Below are 23,036 nucleotides of genomic sequence, written 5' to 3'. Positions count from 1 at the left end.
TCACAAACAAGTGCATTGAAATGAGTTACTATTCCTATGGAAATAGAGGTGAATTCCAACCAAAACCTCACCTCAGAGCATGGCCTTTGCTAACCAGAGTGCCAGGCTAAATCGTGCATAGGAAATAGGGCAAAATAAGACTATTGAGTGTAATTGTAGGGTAGCAGGCTGATACAATCCTCAGTATTATCTGATAATAACAAGGAATAGAAAATCTGTATCCATATGTACATCGTGAAATAAAGTCCCGCACTCAAAATCCATTTTATGGGCTGCAGGGTTCCCACCCCTGGCTAGACAATTACAAAGCATATTTATAAAATGTTCTGGCTATGAAAATCTGTGAACATCTTTGTATGTTCTGAAACCATCATGATATTTGGCTAGATACTGTATTTGTATTTGGACAGATTTTTCTACAAAGAAGCTCTGGATACGAGGACAACCAGTTTTGGATCTCTGTTTGTCTCTGGCTCAGTCATACTGTGGCTGGTGCAGCAACACCTCGCTCTCAGTGTTCAGCTCGAGGAGGATGGCTAATGTGAGCAAAAATGCTTCAGCCACCTATTGCAATGTAAAAAGTGAACACACGTTTTGAGTCATAAGGGGCAAGGAACCAAGTGAAACAAAAGGCCTTTTAGTCTGGCAGAGAAAGTTACAGTAAGAAACAATGGTTGAAAACTGAGAACAGGCAGTTTCAAATAAAAACGAGTATCTATTGCAACAGCAAATGTGATTAAGCTACCAAGGCTATCAGTGGATTTTCTGTCTCTGGAGGTCATCACATCAGGACTGGACGTCTTCCTGGATAACAACAATCAAACGTCAGTTACTAAGCTCAACAAAAGGGTAAATTAGAATAATTTAAGGGCTTGCATCGCACAAGTCAGAGCTCATAACCCCTCTGGCATTAGTGCTATGAATCTATGTAAAAAGGCCAGTCTTCATTATCCTTGCTGAAATGAAATATCAGATTTTTATCGTGCCCTAATGACTGCATATAACAGATTTACAAAACATTTTACGCTGCCCCTTATCTCAGGACCTTATTCTAACCTTCTGCCCACCACTTTTCCTCTCAGGTGTTCTGCAGATTTATCCCTTGTAATCTTATGTACAGTAAAAAGAGGGAGAATTTAACCTTACTGAGAGGTATAAACATAGCTCTCTTCCTGTTTTGCCTTAAAATCTGCTAATGGATAATTCAGTGAAGGAAAAGCAAGGCAAGACAATATATCCTGGGCTGAGGATCTGAGGTGGCATCCCATTCATGGTGAAGCCAACAGTAAAGCTTCCACTTCAGTGGGGGCCAGGACTTAACCTCTAGGCATAAAACATGTCATCAGGCTTATGTTAAGGATAGAGGAGATTCTGGGTATGTCAGTATTTTCAGTAGTTCAAGTAAAAATACATTAAGAAATACTTAAATCATAGAATAGAAGAGTGCATTTGAGATATTTATCATCATTTGTCTTAATCCCTCTCTCCCAGCTGAAGTAAAATTTAGGCAAGTGAGAGCTAGATAATTATCACTTAAATGTCAAATGCCACCCATAGGAAAATAATCAAATAAATACTGAGAAAGAAAAAGAAATCTTTCAAAATCTGAGGGCTGATGAGCAACAACTAGTGTGAAGTCATGCACTGTACATTATGCACTCTACATTTAGCCAGATGAACTTGACTGACACTTTAGAGGTTAGTGTTTTGTAACTTGATTCATGAGGTAGAAATCTGAGCAGGCATAAATTAGAAACAAGCAGAGGAGATACTCGACAAGATCCACTACGGAAAGGTATAACTTCAGCTTGTAACCTTACTGTCTCCTCCCCTGAGGCCCTGCTAGTTATCACACAGATCTCGCTGCTAACCTATGTTGCTTTTATACTCCATGCCACACATTAAAAAAGTAAAATCCATCACCCAGAAGGGCTGTTAGGGGCTGCCAGATGTTCTGCAATATTTGGAAAGGAGAATGGCAGGTGAATCTAACTTAAGCAGAGTAAAGGACACTGCCTGAGTGTGTTCTCCGAAATGAGTTTAAAAAATACCTGTTTATCTATATTTATATAAATACAGATAGTCCCTATGGGACTGCATTCTCACTTAATTGCAACTTCTATTCTATGCAGAAGGGATTCACTTTACCCACATATAGTCCAAGTTATGGTATCCATATGAGCAATTGGTATCTCTACAAAGTCTGATGGAATTATGTCTCATCTTTTCAAGCTCAGGGTTACTATTACTTCAAGTCCATGAGTTTCCATGCAGTGGCAAAGATTACTTTCCTCCTTCAGGAGCAGGAGCTCAAGCTGAATGGGCTGCGTGACAGTGAGGCATATCCAGCGCACCTAAATGAGTCCATCTATGTTGTGCCAGCACAGACCCCTGAAGCAAAACACTCACCTTTTTCCCTATGTCTACATCACTTGCTGTTCCCTGATTCAAAGTGAGATATTTATGAATGCCAACTTCCTCTGCTTGATCAACCTGCTCAAGGGATCCAGCTAGACTAGAATCACAGCTCCAGATGCTGCCAGTACAAGCTGCTTCATACTTGCACCAAAGGGTATTTTTAATGACTAACAGTCAGAGACTTACTTCACTTCTCAAGAGCAGAAAGCATGATGAATTGATTGTTGTGTATGTGTATTTTAACTCTTAGTAGCCTTGCTAGTCACACGAATGTCTGTGGTCTCTTTGACTTATGCTAAACTCTTATCCTTAACTGCTTTAGGTACCACATAGAGGATCACTTTACCTTGTGCAGCTTGATGAATTTCTAAAACCATCAACAAAACAGATGTTCAAATGCACCTCAAATATAATGAAAAGAGAGGTATATTTTAATTCTTAAAACTATATATATTTGCCCTGAAAGAGGCTAATTAACAGCACTAGTTCTTTTTTTTTTTTAATTGTGATTTGATAATGAATATATTTGCCAGAACTTACTGCAAAATATGTGTGACAAACACAGAGCCGAACTGATATCAGCAAAGCACATCAGACAAATTGGTAAGCTGGAGATGTGCCATATGCAGGTGTTGGGAAAACATGCATTAGAGACAGTTTGCTTTTGCTGAATGAACAGACAAGGTAAACATTGTCCAGCTCAGGATGCAACTCTGTTCACCATAGGCTATACTTTCATTAGACCACAGCTGGCCAGTATACCAGAGGAAAAATGAACCCCCAGAGTCATTTAAAGTAATAATGCTGATAATTCAGCGGCCCAAACTTTTTATTTGGAGTCAAAGCTCTAACAGTGCTCCACTGGTGCTCCCATGGAGCCAGGGGGCAAGCTACTGCTAATACAACATGAAAACTTCCACTGCTGCAAGGTGTATTATGATGAACTCTGCAACATGTTATAAATCTAGTGCAAGTTGCTTGGATACTTTGCTCAGAAGCATGCGTGTCTGAGGAAGAATGGCAGAAAAATCAGAGAATTTGACTGAGGAGGCAACAATGAAGCCAGGGAAACTCTGGAAAAACATCCCTAGAAAAACTAAGGACAAAACAGAAGCCGAAAAAGACTGAGCCATGGGCAATGAAATTATACCCTGTTGTTTGACTCCCGCTGTCTTCAGGGAAATAGAACTTGGTGTACAAATAGGCGCAGCAATCAAAGACATTCCTGTTCCTATTATCAATTTCTTCTCCTGAGTGAAACAGCATATAAGATTGTGTAAAAGTTCAAAAAGGGGCCAAATACACATGAAAAACTGGTTTGTGATATTTCTTTCCTTCCTTAGCTATACCCAAAATACTCTCTTTATTGTAACATGCCTTTTGCCTGGGCGTCCATTCCCAGGGTGTCATGCAAGGCAGTTTAATCCTTTTTGTGGCAAAGTCAGAACTGTTTTCCTGGAGTGGTAATCAGACCTAAAAAGAACTCCAAAGCAACATTTTTACAGCATTGTTCCTTTTATTTTCTCTTTACAATAGGGAACTTGCAGTTGCCTTGCCTATTTGGTGTACAATCTAGGATGCTGTAATTAACTTCGGAACACAGGTCTTTATCAACAAAGGTGTAGGAGGGGAAATTGTGTATCCTGCTTAGTTTATTTCTAAAAATAACAAAATTTCATCAGGAACGTACTGCTTGAATTTGCCCAGAGAGAATATTTAGAAATGCAGGGAAAGCTGCCCTCAAGAGCAATATGAAAATGCGCATTAAAGCTGTTACAAAAGGCAATTAGGTATTTTGGAGCTAAGTTGCCCTTCTCTTTACATTGCTGGATGGTGAGAAGTATAAGCTTCTTTGCTTCGATGAAGAAGAGAATACTATAGAAGGACCCCGAAAAAATATATTTTAAATATTCTTTTTACCTGCATTATTAATAGTGTTCGAATTATTAAAATGTAATGAATTTGAAATAGCTAATTATTTCACTGCTGATATATTTTTCTTCTGTCACTGTGATCAGCCTGGAAAATGGGATTACAACGAATATTATTTCCTCTTTAATTCCCCATTTTCGATCTTGATTTTCAAGCACAGGTGTACTGTCTTTTGATAATTCCCTTCCTCTAATTTGCTTTCAGTTTAGCAGTGGAGGTAAATGGTACAATCAAATGCAATCTTAACCTCTCAAACCTTCGGCTCTCTACTTGGCTTTTCAGGCCACAGTCTTCAAGTCTGACAACCCCCAAACTCGAAGCATTTTGGTGAAAACTTGATATGGTACATTCCTATGAGGTAGCTTCTGGATTGCTCCAAAGCATTTTTTCAAACATCTTTATTTTAAATCCTTACAAAACCTTAGCATTGCACATAAATTACTTGAGAGTGATTAACCTTTCAAGTGTTTTGGAATTTTACCTGGATTTTGATAATGCTTTCTTTGTGTGCCATAGTTACATGAAAACCAGACCAAAGGAGGAGTATGTCAACTGATAGAAAGCTGTATTACCTCTTTGCTTGAATTTATGAAGACCATGTTGACTCCCAATGCTGTCCTCCCAAGTGCTTGCAAACTTCCTGGCTTGGTAATAGTTGCAAATTTCACAAGGGTATTCTGTAATCCTACATTCAAATCAAAACTGAAGTAGTGAGTAGAACTTGGCCAAGGACTGTCCCCTGCAAGATCCTGCTTGAGATGCCCTTTTAGTCTGACAGAAACATACTGATAAATATTTTTAAGAGCAATTTATCAAACTGTTGTACACCCACTTCATGCAGATTACATCTAGGTCACGATTCCTTAGCTTATGTCTAAAACACAGTCTTGTGGAACAGTCTCAAAACCATTTCCATGTCAAGATATATCAAATCAAGATAGATCTAATGTTTTCCTTCACTAGGCAACTTAGCCCTCCCAAAGTAGAAAATAAAATGTGTTTACCACACATTTTCTTCATGTAGTTATTGTCGTAATTGTCTTCTGAGTACTTGCCATTTGTTCAACATAACTCATTCTGGAACCTTCCTGGGATGAATTTCAGTCTAAGTGGTCTCCACCTTTTGTTATAAAACACCACACTGAGACCAGGACAGTGCCAAGCATCACTGATTTGCAAAACACCCTCCCAAAGAGCCAAAGTCATCCCCCACTGAAGGTGCCCTGGGCCCAGGCAGCAAGCTCAGCCCCTCCATCATGCAGTGGGGTGCTCTGCTGCAGCTCCACCAGCAAGACCACGGCTTGCTCTGGGAAGCCCTCCATGGAAACAATGGCACAAATCCAGGTAATTCACTTTCCTGTTCGGTTTTCAGGGATGGAAGTAGAGGAGACAACATGGTATGCTCACTCATCCCCTCCAGCCAGCCCACCTCTACCCCAACAGCCAATTCTGGGGAAAGGACCTCCAAACACAGGGTTGTGTTGGTACACCAAAAGGAAAAAGCTTCTTCCACATGTGGAGTGAACAATCCAGGCCAAGGGGCTGCCTTGGTTCAGTGAGGGCTCTTCGGAATGGTGGAACCCTACAAACTAAGCATAAGAACCCGTAGAGCGGCACATCGAATACAGGAGGAGAAAACAATGTTAAGTGAAGTGATTATGATGAGCACAAATAAACATCAGTTAAGGAGGTACCTGCTCTCAAGCTGCTGTTAGTTTACAAGATGACAGAGTAGAGATGAAGCTGATCTAAAAAGAAGATCGTGCTGGTCCCACATGTTTCACTGAGTCCATAGAAATTAAAGGAGCAGTCCTGTCAATGCCTATCCATGTGAGAAATCAGCCATGCTGCCCATGTGTTCTCTGCAGAGTTATACAAGTCCTATAACATTGTAGTAATTTAACATTTTTAGTTACTTCATGTTAATTTTGCCATGCTTCTTTTGGAAAAAGACGATGTTTAAAGATAACTAAGCAAATTACATCAATTCTTGAACTAGAACAGTCCACGAAGAGACTCTGTTACTGCAGATTTAATGATCACATTTCTATTTTATCACAGAATCACAGAATGCTAGGGACTGGAAGGGACCTCGAAAGATCATCTAGTCCAATCCCCCTGCCAGGGCAGGAACACCTAGGTGAGGTTACACAGGAAGGCGTCCAGGCGGGTTTGAATGTCTCCAGAGAAGGAGACTCCACAACCTCCCTGGGCAGCCTGTTCCAGTGTTCTGTCACCCTCACTGAGAAGAAGTTCCTTCTCAAATTTAAGTGGAACCTCTTGTGTTCCAGTTTGAACCCATTACCCCTTGTCTTATCGAAATAGGTTAGTGCATCATTTTCAAATTGGTAAAAAAACGAACCAAACCAAAACAACTATGCTTTTTATTCTGACATGAGGATAATATCAACTACATATTTCAAGACCTGCATGGAACTACACCATGCCTCCTCCCCTAGAGTCCTCGACATGAAGATCTTCCACCACTCTGTTGTAGCAACACAGCCTGCCCCAAAGCTTTCAGAAAGCCTGCAGCACTCCTGGATATTCTTGAGCCGCTGGGGCTGAAACACACCAAGCATTTCTTGTGGTGGCTGTGAGGTGAGGGAGCTTTGGCTCTTTAGTCTTAGAGATGCTGCAATGACTGTCTGGGGATTGCTGGAAGAGTGTCACTGCTAGAGGTTTGCACTTGGCTGGGCTAATAAGAGCTCTTGTAATGGCCCTTTTTTAAATACATTTTTCGCTCCCTATTATATTCATCTGCACATCTATGTAGGAGGGGGCTAGAACTTAACAGTTGTAATTTCCTGGACTTCTGTTTTTGTTTGTACTACTTTAATACTATAATATTATAGGATGTGGACTACATTCTATAAAATGATGCAGTCATTTTTCACTGAGTCACTTTTCATTATCATTTCAGGCAGTGTTGAATAAAAAGTTGAGAAATGTTTTGATAATTTAGTAAGAGTGTTCTTTTCATGTTTCTTTTGGAGGATATGGCATGGGAAAACTTTTTTAGCTTACTTTTAGTCGTATCTAGTGTCTATATTTTTATTATTTCATACAGGAAAGGAAATTTGGTTGCATACACACTAGCATTCATGAATGTTTTGATGTTATCTTTGATACTTATCAATTGTGTATGAACCACTTAACATTACGGGGGTGTTTTTCATGAAATACAGTCTAAAAGCAAAAATCTAGCCAGGCCCTCCTCCTCCAAGAATAAAGAAAGAAAGAAAGGAAAACAAAAGTTTTTTCCTGACATAAAATTGTTTTGAGGTTTGAAAGAACGAGCGATGCTTCTCTTTTAGGGTTCTGGGGAAAGCAATTCTAATGCTGGAGTTTTCAGGCTGAGAGAAGGAACTCCTGCTTTCAGGCTATTTCAGACCAGCCAAGGGATTCTGCATCTGCCCTTAGAGCTGCATACATCAAATCTAAATCTCTAGCAGGCCAGGAAAGCATCAGGGTAAGCAATACCTACTTCAGTGCACTATGCCAATGAAGGTCTAGATGTGTATTTCTGAACACATTTTATAGATCACATTGAGCTTTGTTTTAGAAAAGGCTACTTCAGGTTCAGCACATACAAAAATGTCAGCCAAATTATTTTAATGGTTTCTTTTTCAGAAGACTACATAATAAATGAACAACTCAGCCAGAGAGTCTGCCTTTATGAACTTGCTGCAGACCAGGGTCAGAGCACTCTGTACAAATACTGGAAAACCTGGCGCTGATTAAAGCTGCCTTCTCTCATAATGAATCAATGTCCAGGTGTGCAACAGGCTGCCATCAAAGAATAATGGCTTCTATTAGCTCCGAAATGACACAGACAACAGATCTTGCCCACCTCCTCCTCAGCAGTTTCTTTGACAGATCAATACAAAACCCACGAGCCCCAGCCGAAGTACAGCAGAATCAATACTACAAGGAGATCCAGTTTCACCAGTACAACCGATAATGCCAAGCTTGCCGCATTACCTTGGCTGAGGAAAGAGTAATGGCTGATAATAAGATTTTTGTGTTGTTTAAATACACATTTTATAGATTTAAAAAAAAAGGGGGGTCCTTCAGGAAATTTAAAATGCTGCCACGCCATCCTGCTCCAGCCTTGTGATTTTAAAGACAGACGAGTTTGTGCTTAAAGCCACTGAAACTAATGATGACCCTGCCATGACTTCATTCAGGAAGGAGCAGAATCCAGCCAAAACCAGCCAGGGCAATCTACCAGCCCTGCTGCAAGGGGGCTGCTCACTTCACATAAACAAGCCTGTATTTCAAATCCTCTCAGCTGTGAGCAGGTGGATGATCCAAGCAGAAATCCGGTGCTGGAGAGACAGGATTTCGCTGATCAGCGTAACAACCACCCCACCTAGTGTATCAGCTTCACACGGCAGCGTCTCCCTGAGGCACAAAATCTCTCGCCCACTGGACTTTGTGTTTTACTCAGAGAGGTCCTCTGGCAGTCAGCTGGGCAGCTGGGGAGGTTAAGGCACCTAAACAAATGTATGGAAGTAGTAGGTAACAGGAGATGCAGCAAACGGGTCAGAAGAGAGCAGGAGCAGTTGGGAGCACACAGTATATATAATGCAGTATTGCTGGGCTCAGGGAAAGCTGGTTTAGTGCTGAACAAAGACAGATGCTGCAGTAATTATAAGCTCTGAAGTCCTACCAAAAGTAACTAGAGTAAGTAACAGCTAACAAAACAGGGGGGTTAATCCTACTTTATGGCTAGGCAAAACATCCCATTTCGACTGTGTACCGATAAACCCAAACACCCTTACAAAAGCCAAAAAGCTTGACTTTTCCAACTTTTTTTCCATTTCCATCCTCCTACAGCAGGAAGGCTAGCTAAGCTCTTGGGCCTTATAGCATGAACAAAGGCAAAAAGAAAGCTCCATTACCTTATATGTTCATTGCATGGAAAAAAAAAGTAAAAAGGATTACTCACATGAGTGAGAGTCTCTTCACGAAATTACTATAACACAGACAGATTGTTTAATACCACCAAACCACTCATTTGCTGTTTTCTGTTGTATGGTCTGTGTTTTTAGGCTCTTCCATGGACCTGTTGGAAAATCCTGACCCATGGACAACTCTCCTTGTCTCTATGGCAAGGCAGAGCTGGAACTGCTAAGGGTCCAGCCTGTCAGGTCTGCTGGCCACCACAGGTAGATGGGCTCCTGCAGAAATTGATGGTAGATGGAGAACATCCCCACTTTTCTCACACTTGGTGGGCATTGCAGTGGAAAAGACTTGGAGAATAAAGATTTTCCACAGGACAGGAATGAAGGGAGCAGAGCCCAAAAGTGGTTTGCTAGAGATAAAATGGAAGAGGCAGAGTAGAATCAACTGATTTTTCTGGATTAAAAAAATCATTTGTTCTGTTTGTGGACATAATGGTGGGATTATCAAAGAACTGTCAAAAATTGAAATGAAGGAATTGCTTTTGTTCCTATTGGGGATCTTTCACATTTTAAACTCTCTCCATTCTGAGTTTGTACTTTTTTCCTCCTTTTGATACCACAATAGTAGGACTAGCTGAATGGAAGGAGGTAATATCCCTCATGTCATAGAAGAAGAACCAACACGCTCCTCACTCCCACTCACAGGCAGAAGAGGTTGGAGTAACCCCGTGCATTACAGAGCACAGACAGAGCTCTTATCCCATGAGGAAACCCTCTCATGTGAAGCCAGGCTGCCTGGAGACCCCCACATCATCAAGTGTATCCTCATAGGGCTTCACAGAAGTCACTACATAACGTTACCTACGATGAAATTGCTGTAGATGCTTTCTACTTGCTCCTTGTTTAATTTCATTTGGAAAACAATCTCACATTTATTTTTATCATTATTGAGCCTGGGCAACCACAAACTTGCTAATGCACCTGATGCCTGCTTACATCAGGATTTTCTTAAGAGGCTGGAACCAAAAAAACCCAGTCTGGTCCCAAAGGGACTTTCGCCTTCCAGAGGATTGTGATATTAAACTTCAGGTCACCTCATCTTTGTAAAGTGTTGTGAAGAGGCTTTCCTGGGGAAAAAAGCTGCAGTCATGTATTTCAGTCTGAGCCAAAGCCTTTTGAATTCAATAGCAGCACTGGTAGTCACTAGTGTACCAATATCATGAATCAACCCTCCAGAAACATGAGGATGACATAGAAAGCATATTATAACTTCATTTAGAATTAAAAAAAATAACAGTAGATTTTTCTGTCCCTTCCTCCTACTTTCTGAAAGTCTGGGCATGGCAGGTTCATGTTTTCAGAAGTTTTCAACACAAAAAAAGCCCAGTAGCCATTGGAGGGAAAAAAAAAGAAAAAAAAAGCAACAAGGAGACCATGAGAATGTGACTATAAGAGCCAAACCAAAACAGCGTTAAACACTGGAAAGTCACAATGAAATCACAAGCCCAGAAACGCTGTAGTAGACTTCAATGGCAGTGTGCTGCTGCGTTTAGAAGAAGAGGACTGCCCAGCAGCTCATGGTGATGCTCGGCTGGGTGGCAGTCACAGCGATGTCTTGGCTGGATCACGCTGATGTAGCTCAAGCTGTGTGCTCCATTGAAGAGTGCTTGGCCTGCTGGAAGTGCTGGGTCTCCTCCCTTTTCTCAAAAGCAATGCATTTGCTAAGAGATCAAAATATCCATATTATCTACTAACACTACACCAAATACACTGGAATGGGAAGAAAAATGTCGGCACAGACCTAAGGGGGAAAAGAAGAGGGTGCCCAGCCCTTTCTCCTTCCATGGCAATCTCAAAGCACAGTGACCAAAACCTGCTTCCTGCTCAGAGCAAGGGTGCGTGTGGCTGGCTTTCAGCCTTCAGCCTTTCTCCTGGAGATGCCTGATAGCTACCAACTGGTTCCTTCCTTCCCTGTGACTTTGTACCTGTCCTTTCTAGCAGAGAAAGCAAGGCTCCATCAGTCTGATAGCTAGATGCTTGTATTTCAGTGGTTTAGAAAAACATCCTTTAAATGAACTGGACTGAACTGAAGGTGGTTAGTTATTTTTTCATATATACACAAATCCTTATACCCAAGAACCTACAAATACCTATGGACAGGACATACCTGATATGCTCTTATTCCTTGTATGTCATGAATTCTCAACAGAAGAACCCATACTGCAATTTTACATATAAAATATGCAACCCTACTAAAAACTGGCCTGTGGTACTACGGCAGAGTATTTCAATGCCCACTATCCACATGATTCAGCTGATGTTCAGTGCTGTTGCAGAAATTCCCAGGCTCAGGGCGATCCACTTCAGGACATGATGTCCCCCAGAGTGGCACAGGGGGAAGATATCCCATTAGAAGACAAGCAAGGAATTCCAGTTCCCTGAACCACAGCAGCCTTTACTGAAGGAGTCTTAAGCATCAGAGTGAATCCCACAGACATCTGGCACCTACCAAATGCCACTGACCCTGGCTTCTGATTTCTCCTTGGTACAATTATTACACTGGCCGAATCCCTTTCACAGTGACCCCAAATCGCCTCAAAACATGAAAGGCATTGCTGCAACAGCTCTGTTTCAAAAAGATTAGGCTCCTACTAAAAAAAGGAAATTAGGACTACTGAAAAGTGTGTGTATTTTGATAGCTTTGATAGCTTTTATTGAAATCACTTGCGTATATTTTTAAAACTCAGGTCCTTCTTATAAGTGTGCATAATTTGAAGCATCTAATCCTGAGCCTGAGAAAGATGCATATATGCGATTTACAGAGTTCTTTCTGGATTATTTGTCCTTCTCTCCTTTGTTATGATAATCAATGTTTGTATAAGAACATTTTGGATCAAATCTCATTTACTTCATACATGATATGCATGAAGTTTAGTTTTATGGGAGTTATTTCCTCTATGGTGTATACATAACTGAAACAAATTAACTGGAGCAGAAGTATGGAGTTCTAATAAGTATTAGAATTCTCTTTACTAATTAGCGCCTGAATTAAAATCTCCTTGACAGCATTTCTTTAAAAATAGCAATGGGCTTAGAAGACAGACAAAACTTGTTTATTCAATGGACTTTGCACTGTCAAGATCCCAGTGCCTAGAATTCATCTAAATATTCTAAATATTCATCTAAATTCATCTAAGTATATATTTATCTTAAGCCTAGGGTAAAAGTGAGTGCAATACTGCTCCTTTTCAAAATGCTGAGGGAGAATTACCTTTGGTTTTGCCCTTTCATTTCACTTATTGTCAGTTATTTCATTGCTGCTTGGGAGAATTCCTTCCCATTTCTTTCTCTTCCCTCTGCTTTCCCTCTGCCACAGACGGAGGGACATAGATGTGGCTCTTCCATCCAGCCAAAAAACCAAGTTCCGTCTTCATCTCCTCAGTCTGTGTCTGACTGACATCAGTGTCTGATGCAGGTTGTATGCTCAGTCCTGTGTCCCCCACTGTCATTCTTGATTTGGCCCAAACATAGAACAATAAAAAACCCCACAACTTCAACAGGCCCTGCTCATCGTCACCGCAAAACAGCTTCTTTTCACTTTTTAGCGCATTTCCAGCTCTGACTTTAAATGCTTCCAGCAGGGAAGCTCTCACTGTTCCTCCTGAGACACTATTCCCCAGCCCAATAAATCTGACTCCCAAGAAACCTCCTTTACACATGTTGTCTCCTGTGTTTGCAGCACCTTTCCAATCTTGGCCTAGGACTAGTGGAACAAATACCTTTTTCCCCATGGAGTTTACATGATAATGCAATAAAGTTGCAAAAGGTGTGGGCTCCACTGAGTAACTTTCACTCATCAGGAACTTATGTGATACCAGCTCGTGTATTGCTTGCCATAGATGATTTCTAATTTTGACAAATGACAATAACTCCACCAAAGTGCAAAACCATGTCAAACAGACAATGTAATGACAAACTTCATAAGCAAATAAGTAAAGAGAATCTTTACTTAAACTGCAGACACCAAAACTAAGTCTGATGGGTCTTTTTCCCCCTGAATTCAGGAGGCTGATTACAGACACCTTGCCAGCACTTGCTCTGTTGGTGATGTCTCCTTTCTCTTTCTAAAGGACTGGCAGCTGCGTTATTTTAGACATTGTAAAAAAGTGCTTTCATTTGCATTTTACTTAACCCAGCTTGAGTTAAGAGTGATTTCAAAGTAACACCTAACTTGCCATTAGGCAATTACCTTGCTATTTCAGGGTAGCGCGCCACCTTCTCTCTCCCAAGGATGGGTAAATCTGCGGAGCTGCTCGTCTCCAGGTGCTGCCTCCACAGCAGGCACCGAGTGAAAGGCTTTATTTGTCCTCATGGAAGCTGCAAGCGGATGAACTTCCTTCCAGGATCTGGTGTTGATCAGGAGAGCTCTTTGACACAAAGCCAAAAAAGGGCAGGCAGCACAGCTGGAGCCCCAAGCTCACCCCAAAGACTTTCGCCCTGATAGCTGAAAGAAAGTCATTCACTCTGCTGTTTCCCTCCAGGTCTGGCAGCTCCTGCACTGCAAGGGTGTAGCTTTCAGATGCTGCTTCTGATACACCACTAAATGCACAAGCTGCAGTAAAACGTGTTCAGGTACCATATGCTCAGTGATAAACATCTGTACCGCAGCGTGAAATGGGCGCTGTTGGCTTGTCAGCCAAAATCACCTACAAAATCATATATACATTCACTAGGCCACCTTGTGAAGATTCCATTAGACAAATCCCAAGCTGACTATATAAATAACAGAAAGTTCTGAAAATAACTGTATCGATTCTTTGGAAATCTTTTGCCAAAATGATTTTTGCTATTTGCAGATCAAAATTAGTTGTTTATCTGAATTTCCAAAGAACAAGGCAAAATTCATAGCAGATGTGTTTCCAAAGACTTAAATAGCTGGGTGGTAGCGGGTAGCATATTTTTTTTTATTTGCTATTCACTAAGATAAGCACAGTGTGAAATATTGCCATCCAGTTTTGTTTACAGCAAGGCATAACAGGAAGACACCACTTTTGTTTTTTTTTAATGTTCAGGGCTCTAAAGTCGAAAGGCTGGAAGAATAATGCCATGCCCCTGGGAAACTCTAACTCTCCCTTTCAGCTCGGTCCTAAGGATACAGAGCTGAGGGTCTACTCAGAGAAACACAGAGATGCCTATAGCCGAGGTAATGAAAGCAGCGTGCCATGCCTCATCCTTGGGGAGAGAGCAGTTCATATCATGACGTGGGATGTCCACTGGTCTCCGATGGATTACACTTGCTTGGGCTGTGTAAGTAAAATGACTTATTTCAAATCCAACACTTCCGAGTTTGCTAAAACTGCTTTTAATCAGAAAAAAAAAAAAATCAGAACTATGTCTTGTAGAAGTTGCCTTTTCATGCTACACTTTGGTAGCAGTGATCATTTTCAGATAAAAAGTTCACAGTTTCATTGGTGGTTTAAACCACTAACATGAAATGTCAGCCCAGACACTGGGCAACAGGGGAAATAAATAAAAAAGCAGCAAGCACATGACTGCTAATTATCCTTTCACTCACAGAGTTTAAATATAGCTGCCTGTGTTTGAACACAGAGAAGGCCTGCAATTAGGGCACATTCAACTGCAAATGCACCACAACCCCTTCTTTACTGTGCTTGTAGCTGATACAAAACAATACCACAACAGCAATTCTACTTGATGCCTGTAATTTTCTTGAGCACTTTGTATATCGACATATCTTAAAAGTTGTGATTCTCCCCCCAAAAGCACAAAAGCAAAACCACATGCGTTTGAGAGAGAGCTTTGCTCAACATGCTTTTAAGCCTGGTTCCATGAAATACTTCCTTATACGTCCTTATTCTTTCAAAAAGGTACCTGAACCTTTAAAGAATTTGATATCCAATGACTTAGCCATGACAAAGTAAAGCGGCAGTGGTTATACTTGCCCTGTATAGGTGGATGGGGTCCCCTAGAAAAATCACATTTTTGTGCCAGGGAAATTCTGGCATTTCTCTGTTGCCTTTGTTCCTATTCCTGCTCCCCAAACTAGAAGAAAAAAACTTCCTATATAAAATTTTTCATAGGATGAAAAATTCTAAAAACCTTAGATTATTTTTTCGGAGTGACAATTTACTATTTTCAAATTTTGTCAGATATTTCTCCTGAAAATGCAGAAATGTGCCTGAAATCAGGATTATTTCTACAAAACAAAACAAAGTGTATTTTCACAAAACTCATATTTCATCAGGATACATTTGTATTCAAAGAAACGTTAGCTAACTTAACAACTTTAAATAATGTACGGATTGTGCCAGACTTCAGCCTTTTCCTGAACCTTACCACTGTGCCAAGCTTTATCTTAAAAAGGCTCTGAAGCACTTCTCCTCCATTCCTAATATTCAGCAAGCCTTTTTTATTCAATTTTTCGGAGTTCTCTTTTTCCCTTCCCAATGAATTCCTAAAGCTGAACGAATCTCTGCTCTGCTTGTACAAATTATGACCTTTATCTCCCTGTGACAGTCAGAAAATAAATTTAATGTTTGCAGATTTCTAGTCCATTCACATCTCAGTCTCTGGGGTCAAAGAGCCTCTAACATCTGGGAAGCACTGGAGTGCATCAGACTTGAGTGGGCAGGACAGAATCTAACACATACACAGCCAGACCTAGACAGAACATCCTCGCAAGTGGCATGTAGACTATTGACACAATATAAATTAGATTTTTTGGAAGCTGTGGAGAAGACAGAAAAGAAGCTAGTAGGGGAGAGAGGGATGAAGGAGTGGGGAGAAAGTGAAAGGAAGAAAAAGCTGAGTGCCTTTTATTTCCAGTGTGGTTTGGATAGGAACAACTTGGGTAAAGGTGCCAAAACTGATGCATCCAGCTAATAGAAATAGTGTGTGGTACTGTGCAACTGGCCAAATTCCCCAAGTGGGAGCCAACACAATTTGTTTGTGAGACTGAAGTAATGTCTGAAGTTAAACGGGAGGAAAAAGTAACAGCTTTTAATAGGAGTCCACTCTCCCCAAACAAATTCTTCTTCTTGATACTGTAAAATGTGCAAACATTAAAAAATGTACGGCGAGATGAAAAATACGTTTAATTAGAAATTACCAATAAATGCTAGATTTTCCAGAAAATAGGGTGCTTAGTAAAAAAACATGATCATTATTTCAAAGAGAAGCCATTTACGTACAGTATTTTAGCACGCAAAGAGTCACCATGTTGCCACCTCTGGTAGAACGTTTCCTCTTCCACATTTCCCTCCCAGGTCCCCACTGTTCAGCCCTGTATTTCTCTGAATGTGGCCAAGTGGTTTTAACAACACAAGAAATGCAACGGGCAATCCAGAATGTGCCAAAAATATAGAAAGATGAGAGACAAGAGAGTAAGAAAGTGTCTTACCACGAAAGCACACAGTGGTTTAAGCTGCTTTTTAGCTCCACTTTGTTATGAAGTCCTCTACCTGAGAGCACAGCAGACTTACAAAGTACCGGGGCTTTGAATCATAAACTGTCCTGAGTTGGAAGGGACTCACAGGATCATTGAGTCCAACTCCTCTCCCTGCATGGGACAACCCCCATATTAAAGCAGTGCCAGCACTTCTGAGCCCATTATACTACGTACTTGATACTGATACAAGTCACTAATATTTCACTGCTTCAGCCTTTTGAAACTCAAAAATCCTAAGAATATTAAAGGTATTTGTAGAATTTATACAACACAACATACTAAAAGTCCAATCCTGCACCAAAACTGCATGATGGGGAACAAGTTTTCTGAGCTCAGCACCAAGCAAAGTGTTGACTGCCCACAAACTCTGCCCGTACTTCAGGAAGATCACAGTGCTTTCCACACAAATGAAAATCAAAAGCATCCCTTGTTGTGGTGGGTTTCAAGACTGCCAGTTTCAAAGACACATTAAAATTGATTGAACTTGGAACACTGAAGCCAGGATTTTCTATTTTCTTCTAGTTATTTTTCCTTTTGTGTTACCTGGTTTCTACCCAAGAAAAACTAACTTCTGCATCTGTTAAAATAGCAACATGCTAGGTAAAATGCTAGGGGAAAAAAAAAAATTACCACCGAGATACCTTCGCCTTATTCTAAAGCATATTAAATGAGAACTGCAAAAAATTCAGAAGCAAGATTAATACTGGTGTTATTGAAAACTGAAATCTTACAGAATTTCAAGCACTGAAAAGATTCTGACTTCAAAAAGCAAAAATAAATAAAAATGTAAAGTCTTCACCAATCTTTAAAAAACCTGCCAACTATCCTCAGCCTTTTGACCTTAAATAGTGCCTGCTTTTTCAGGAAATAACAGCAAAAAGAGCAGGAGTTGGGGGGCAGGGGGAGGGGAGAAGAAAGATAAATTATTTATGCTAACAAGGGATTTGACTGATTAAACGTTTAGGTTTTAAAACAAGAACAAATGCTTTTTTTGGAACAAGTTGTTTACATTACAAGAGACAGAATAAAAAGTCGTCTTCAACTATTCTTTAGATCACTTCTTCAGGCTTCATACTTGACGTGTGGTCTGATATTAAATGGTTACTGTCTAGAAGCCACACATCTGCAGGAAGTGCTAAATACCAAAGGGCCTTGAGAAACTAAAACACACACAGTAGCAAAATGCTGAACAGGTCACATAGTCAGCTACTGATTACTTGCTACAAAATACACATTAAATCACACACTGCGAATGTTTGCAGTCCAAGCTGGGTCATGTGTAAATGACACATAGCATACGTGGTTTGTATTTCTAAATCATAGTGTTCCCTATATTCCCAGGGTTCCCCGTTTCACACCTAACCAGGGTTAATACTGAGATGATATCCCAGTTATTCTGCAAGAGTTGGTGTGCAATAATGTCTTTTAGTCCAGGATAAAACAGGCAGATTCTTATTTCCTATGCAATATTTTATAAACTCGTATTAGAAACAGCTAGTGATATTCTGGCACACGCTTCTTCCCTGCACGTCCACCTAATCTTAAAAACGAAAACGGTTTTCAGGCAGACTTAAACTTCGTCAATGCATGCAGTACAAAACGTTGTATGATTCCTGGATTTTTTCCTCAGCACGCTTCTGAAACTACAAGGTATATGTACGGATGACTGGAATTAGATTTAACATCATGGGATGATATTCTGAGTGTGTTTCCAGATTATGAAGAATTAGATGCTTCAATTCCATAACCATATGTCAAATTTCATATGGTTAAGATTGCTGCCTCTTTTTGACAGTTCAAATTTTCAAATTGATGGAAAAATATTGATGCGGACTTAGGGATAGGATGCACTACTTCTTGGAAATTAAACAGTCATGTTGACTTTAGTTTCTAAAGCCCCAACAATGATGATTTGTCTTAACATCTACTACAGTTTCGTACCCCAAACTTTGCCTTGGGCTTCTTGCAAAGTTTATACCTTGATATATGTTGCAAAAAAAGTCCTGCTTGATAGGATGAAGTCACATTTCCCCGTAATTCTCATATTTTCATATAATGTACTAGAACCAGATACTTTATTTATGAGTGTTCTTCCACATCATGAGGGTGCTCCCCCCCTACCCCCAGCTGATGACTGAAAAACATCATCTATCTAACTGCCCTTCCAAAGCACATCTGATGTCTTCTTCACAAACACTGAATTCAATTTCCATAGACTTTGGTAGGACTCTTGCCCAGCCTTTCCCTGTCTGCTGCACCCCACCATCTGGAGTATAGTCTGAGGTACTGATGAGTTGCTGTCTGAATTCTCATTCAGGGTTATGTGGATTTGTTTGGTTTTTTGTTTGTTTTTGGTTGGTAGGGGGTTTTTTTTGTCTGTCATCAGAAAGGCATGAAAAAGGCATGAAAGGAATGGAAACATGCATGAGCAGCTCACCCCCACCTGAAAGGTGTGCTTTTTAGCAGTGGAACAAATTATCTGAAACTTGTACTTCTTGCTAAAGAGCAAGACCTCAAGAGGAACTGCAACAATGTGACAGTGTCAGTCCAGAAGTGGGGAAATTACTGGTTTTTTGACTTCTGGTCTGAGCAGTAAAGTTCCCTTTTCACAAAGATGTACTACACGACAAACCTCACCACCTTCAGAACAAAATGCAAGGCTGTATAGCAAAACCCACAACACTAAAAAGAGAACAACCTGCAAACTGTCTGCGTGGACATGCAGATAAAGAACTGGCACCACAGTAGCTGAGGTTGGTGTCTGAGGGCTGTCATGAACAGAGCTGTCGGCGCCGTGTTGCAACCGGAGCACAAAGGCGGCTGATACAAAACAGCAGCCTCTGCCTCCACCCTGCACCCCAGGGCTCACCGCTCATGCTGAGAGCTGTCCTCAACCCCATGGGCACCAAATCTGGATTTTGGAGAAGTTCTGGGAAAGCATTTCACCAGGGTCTTTATTTCAAATGCAGTTCAGTCCCCATCTATGCCAGGCAAATCAAGAAACTTGGCTAACTTGATCTGCCTTTAAGGTGTGTTTAAATATAGTCACTCAACGTGGAAGGCTGCTTAAAGATATGTAATTCAAGTAGCACTCTTGCTGTGGCTCTGGTGCTGCTCTTAAATTTTAGGAGCATATTTTTTTCTTCACCAATCTCCTAGACATGCTCTGACACACTAGCCAGCTGTCAGGTGGGGTGTGTCGTGATGCTGAAGTGATGCACAGGCTACGCCTGCCACAGAGGTTCCAGACTTCACTGCACTTTTTCAGGGTCTAAATCAAAAGCTGAGGTCATGTCACCCTTATTCTTGATGAGGATCACCTTATTCCTCCCAGCATTTACCAGCAGTAAAGAAAAAGTTGGAAGGTAAAGGCCTGGTACAACGACGGGTGAGGTGACAGCCTAGACAGGGAAATTAAGTAATCTTCTACCATTAACCCTAAAAGAAAAGGCCAGCTTTAAGAAGAAAAAAGCACAGGAAGTATACTGTCCTCACAAACTGGACCGTGGCTGATTGAGACGCTGCAAAGTGACACCAGGAAGCTGCTACTTTCAGCATAGGGTAATAGCAGAGGAAGGAGTAGTGGTAAGAAAGCACAGGCAGTGCAAAAGTGGGGACCACCCGACCAGCCTCACTGTACTGTCAGGACACACACAGAATAAAAAAACTAGAAATAAAAAAACAGATGCATTTTATGAGCCACTGCCAAAGCTGCTTTTAGAAAGGCTATTATATTTCCCTTAGCTAGAAATATCTACAAATATTATCTCTTAACAGAACCTGCATTAAGAATGGTGGATCAGGAGGTGGTAAAGCATATGACAGTGCGAACTGTCTATAGCGGTGCCAATCCATCCCTGATGGAGTACGAGGAGACAATATCATCTCCTCAGCACAACTGGCTTTGAGATCTAGAAAATGAAGAGAAATATGCAACAGAAATTGCAACTTGTGTCTTCCAAGTGAATCACTCCAGAACAGACAGTAAGCAAATATTTTGCAGGTTATTTAAAATGCAAATTCTTCTTTTCTAAATTAACAGCTGTAGTACAGGTAACATCTGACGTAAATGAGTGACCTACTTTAAACTAATTGAATGGTACAGCTAGAGAAAGAGTCAGAAGTGAAAAATAATAATAAGGCTCATGTAGTTTCTCTAAGTGCTTCACATTTCTGTCCCCATTAAGGTTGCTCTCCAGGTTAGTGGGGAACGCAAATGCAAGTTATTTTAATGGCATCTCAGTATGAAAACAATTATCTAACCACCACATTAAAAATTAAACAGCTTTGCATCTTTAATGCATACTTGCCTTTTCAAAGAGGAAATCAACAGTTGTGTGGCACCATGCAAGTATTTTTGTTGTGCTCAATGAGCACCTGGAAAAAAATACAGGAAGCAGCAACGGAGAAAATACAGAATGAAAGAAAAGATGTTGAAAAAATAAAAACCAGAGAAAGCAACTCTTGCCACTTGCTGGCAGGAAGCACATCCTCAAAATTAAATGAAAAAAATCAAGTAGGGCAACAGAGTGGCCTAAATTTTCTGTGTAAGAAACTACAAATAACAACACATCTTTGAAAATGCCATAATTTTACCTCCAATGGATTTGCCAGTCTCTTTTAATGAACCCAGCTCATTGTTAGTAGTCTTGTAGTTGGGCTAACAACCAAGATAGTCTAACACAGACATAGTCTCAATATTGTCAGCCTCTGTGGTGATGCCTCTGCATCCACGTTAAGATATCTTGTGTACACATCAGGTCACAGGGTGCTGTTCATGCAGGATTCTTTCACAGTGCTGAAATACACCTTACACCTAAAAGTCCCTTCTGATTTGGACAAACCAGTGGAACCTCCTCTCTCCTCCCTGTCCCAAATGTCCTTCAACGTAACTTTTAAGTAGACATGGGAAAAGGTAGAGCAGAAAAAGATGCAGAAAACAGCACATAGACTTGATTTTGCTTGCAGCCTCTGGCTCCACAAGCTGCATCTACTTGCCCTTATTTGACTAAGCAACTTTTCACTCTCCCTCTCCTCATCAGGCAGGCATAGCCGTATATTTGAGCTCCCCCAAGCAAATGGTCTGCTTGATCTTAACACTCCCTGAGGAGCAAACGTAAGAGGATATTGTGGTCCATTGCAGATCTGACCATGTGCTGCCCTGTCCTACTTGTGCTGCAGCAGAAGAGGTGCCTCAGGGCACTCAGAAGCTTCCCTGATGGCACTGTAGTGCATAGGTACCTCTGTGCAGTACAGTGTACAAGTGCATCTGAAATGCCTCCATCGCTGGGGACATATGCACCTACAGTCAATAGAGCAGGGTTGATTTGCAGCCAGGCAAGCACGCATTTTCAAAATATACTCAGCAGTATGGAGACCAGAATTTCATTTTCCTTAATACTCAACTTCAGGAAACTGCCTGAGTAGAAAATAACTCCACTGAGTCTGTATTTATTTTACTTTGGATGCTTTCAAATATCCTGTAAACTAGGACTCTCACTCCCTCTCATTTTACACAGTAAAGTTACTCTGAACTCTGTGGGAACCGTACTCTGTCCCAAACGGCCAGCTTCCACCCCCAAATCATCCCGGGTGTTTGTGCAGCGATGACCTCCTGAAGGAGGATGGTGGGATACTGACATTTTGTTTTCCTCACCTGCTAATGAAAAACCTGAAGGAGATATAAGTGCATGAGGCAAAATTCTAACACACAATTGAAGTGCAATGTGTGAAGTGGCAGGATGAGCAGTTTTGATGTCCCCGTAATACACCCTAAAGCCTTCTTGGGGCTTTTCTGCTCTTGCAGTCAGAGATGCTTCTGCAAATGGGCGGGTTCCCACGGCTTTACCAGGATTCATTTAGACCTGAAAAAATGGGTATGAACAGCCACGAACAAAATGGGCATAATCTTGTCCATTTACTCGAGTTCATTTAAACCTGAAAATATGAGTATGAAAAGCTGGGAACTTTGTGAACACCATCTCAAGGCATAGAGCAAGAACGCCGTAAAACAGGGACCCACACTTTGACCACCGAGAGAAGACAGTCCCAGGTCTGGGAAGGCAAGACAGGGTGTGGAGGAGGATCTTTTCCCAAATTCCCCAGTTCATCTCGGCTCGGGGGCCTCGGATGCAAGGACTCTCCCCTCCCTCCCCCTTACCTGAGCCGCCCACGTTGGACCGCAGCAGGCAGGTTCTCCGGGAGGAGAAGGAGGAGATGTCGCTTTGGGAGCGGCCGCGGGGAGCGGGTAAGGACCAGGCGGGCAGCGGTGCTCCCTCGGTGCTCGCCGGCCTCTCAGCCATGGCCAT

At 41.2% G+C, this 23,036-nt stretch overlaps 1 protein-coding gene across 1 annotated transcript in view; it reads right to left on the bottom strand.

The window, feature by feature from the left end:
• Positions 1-23,036, bottom strand: part of PHACTR2 (phosphatase and actin regulator 2) — a 141,553-nt gene extending 118,517 nt beyond the window's left edge. Inside the window, exon 1 of the mRNA XM_065631191.1 lies at positions 22,889-23,036. Within this exon, the coding sequence (XP_065487263.1) occupies positions 22,889-23,036 (148 nt within the window). The remainder of the gene's footprint in view (positions 1-22,888) is intronic.

Source organism: Caloenas nicobarica, chromosome 3, assembly GCF_036013445.1.
Source record: "Caloenas nicobarica isolate bCalNic1 chromosome 3, bCalNic1.hap1, whole genome shotgun sequence".
In the NCBI taxonomy this organism is placed as follows: Eukaryota; Metazoa; Chordata; class Aves; order Columbiformes; family Columbidae; genus Caloenas; species Caloenas nicobarica.
Note: the sequence above shows the minus strand (reverse complement) of the source record. Positions and strands in the feature narration are given on the sequence as shown.